Source organism: Cyprinodon variegatus, unplaced genomic scaffold (assembly GCF_000732505.1).
Source record: "Cyprinodon variegatus isolate N-32 unplaced genomic scaffold, C_variegatus-1.0 Scaffold191, whole genome shotgun sequence".
NCBI lineage: Eukaryota > Metazoa > Chordata > Actinopteri > Cyprinodontiformes > Cyprinodontidae > Cyprinodon > Cyprinodon variegatus.
The window spans coordinates 1,051,805-1,054,192 of NW_015150644.1; the positions used below are offsets into that span (position 1 = coordinate 1,051,805).

The 2,388-nt window shown below is 43.2% G+C and overlaps 1 protein-coding gene across 1 annotated transcript in view; it reads left to right on the plus strand.

Moving 5' to 3' along the window:
- The window catches only part of LOC107087701 (polycomb protein suz12-B-like), a 24,693-nt gene that overhangs the window by 17,353 nt on the left and 4,952 nt on the right, over positions 1–2,388 (plus strand). Inside the window, 3 exon segments of the mRNA XM_015379424.1 lie at positions 821–1,224; positions 1,320–1,421; positions 1,497–1,637. Coding sequence (XP_015234910.1) covers positions 821–1,224; positions 1,320–1,421; positions 1,497–1,637 — 647 coding nt within the window.

Genomic DNA, 2,388 nt, shown 5'->3' on the forward strand with positions numbered 1-2,388 from the left:
TACATGGGGTGAGATGAGAAATCTGCTTCCTGGTTTGTTGAAGTACCAATAGTTTGCATCCAATCATTTAAGTAAACTGTTTAGATTTTGGGAATATATAAAAAGTATTCTGCTCTAATTTGTAGTTGCAGATCTGTCATTACTATATTTTATACTATATTTGATTTCCCGATCAGGAATCGTGAGGTCAGGAGAAAACCAAACAGGTTTGTTGGCAAACCGCTCAGGATTCTTCTTTTTTTTTCTTCCTCTCAGATATAAACCCCGCAGCATGGCGGGGGTGCAATGAGTAAAATCTTTCTGTCAAACTGACAGACCGTAGCAGCCACGTTAGCTCAGCCATGTCTTTGTCCAAATACGTCGTCTCCTTTTCTTTTTAGGGATTTCAGCACAAAATTGCCCAAATATCCAAGGCAGCGTGTTTCACTCTAGTGAGCTTCATATTCCTCTTCTGCTCCTTTGGCTTCCCGCTAGACGAGTCCGCGTAGCGCCATCTCACTGCGGAGCTGAGTCCCACCTGGTTTTTAGACGTACAGTGTGAGCAGGTAGATCGCATCAGAGCGTCGGGTCGCAGCGTGAGAACAAACATCGTGAACTGAGAACTTTTAAATCCCGTTTCGTCGTACAGTTTGAGCTGTAGCTGCATGTATGTAACGGTGTATTCCCGACTTAATGTTCTACAAAACGTCTGATTGTGACGTTTCCTATTATCCGAGTCTCTTTGGCCCCAAAATCAGATATCGCTCATTGGGGGAAAAATTAAATAAAATCTAGATAAGTCATTTTTTCTTAAAATAAGTGCATTTGTTCTTGGATTGAGGTGGAAAAGAAGACATTTTGCCAATGGAACGAGATAATTTACACTTAAAATAAGAAAACACAATTGCATAGTCTTATTTCCAGTGCATGTTATCTAATTACTTTATTTTAAGAGTAAAAATACTCATTCCATTGGCAAACTATTTCATTTACCTACTCAAAATAAGGGTAAATACTCTTAATTTAAGAAATTTTTACTCATTTCTCGATGGTTGTTTTCAGTGCTGCCTCTCTCCGTCTCTGCAGCGTTTGCCTCCATTCGAGAGTTTCTCTCAGGGTCCGACGCTGCAGTTCACCCTGCGTTGGACCACGGATTCCTCCGATTGCTCCACGGCTCCTGTGGCCAAACCTTTAGCCACCCGCAACTCTGATGCCAACCAGGACACCCGACCGAGCACACAGAGAGCCACACACACCCAGGGTGAGGAAACCGGGCGCCGCCTTCATTAATCTGACCCGTCTGAGGGGGAACGGCGAGGATGATGATGATGATGTTTGTCCCCTTCCCTGCAGCTGTGAAGGAATCCATGAGCACTGACGTTCCAACCAGGAGAGAGCCCATCTCAGCGGAGCCTCGGCAGAAGCTACGGATCGTCTATCATGTCAGAGGGTCTCCCACATCCGACGCCGTCTCTCTGAACCGACTCAAACCTAACGGCCTGTTTTCTTTCTTCTAGTTCCGGTACAGCAACAACAAACATCAGACGGAGGCCAGAGACGACCTCCACTGCCCCTGGTGCACGCTGAACTGCAGGAAGCTCTACAGCCTGCTGAAACACCTCAAGCTGTCGCACTCCCGCTTCATCTTCAACTACGCGGTGAGAAAAATGGAGACACGAGGAGCTCGTTTCTGGTCTGAACTTTAAACCGCCGCAATCCCCTCGTTTTCAGGCCGATTCTTCGCCTTGAATCGTCTGCAGGGCAGAGTTCCTGAAAACTGTTGAGGAAGTTTCATGATCGTTAGACGTCTGACGGAAGTTCCAGTCCAATACAGATCTAGTTTCAGCAAAAAAAACTGATATCAGATGCTGATAAAAACACAACGCTTCTGTTTGTGTAACGAACTGTTTAATAGACGGGTCAGTTGTTTTTGGCTCCAATATCACAGGAACGAACCTTGACTCTGTTTGATTCCTGCTGATCTGGTCAAAATCAGGCTCAGTCAGTTTACAGAGTTGCAAAATTTGCATCTGTTCAGACTTAAAAACGTTACGGTTACAGTTTAAACTAAGGCGATATGAAGTAAATCTAATATCACGATATATTTGGGCCTTATCGTGATACACGATATATGGAATAGAAAATCCCTTTATTGTCCCACAATGGGGTAGTTCTGGTGTTTACAGCAGCTAAAAGATTAGAGAAAAAAAGTCACACAAATGTGGATCTTAGAAAGATGTATAAGAATAACATAATAATGAAGAGCTAAAAAATAAATAAAATACTGCACTGTAAAGTGTTTAAACAATATAAAACTGTTCACCTGGAGAATAAATAACCAATATGCAGCTATGCAGAAAGGTCCAGTAATGGATATTTGAAAATAGCAGCAACATCAGAGATGTGCAG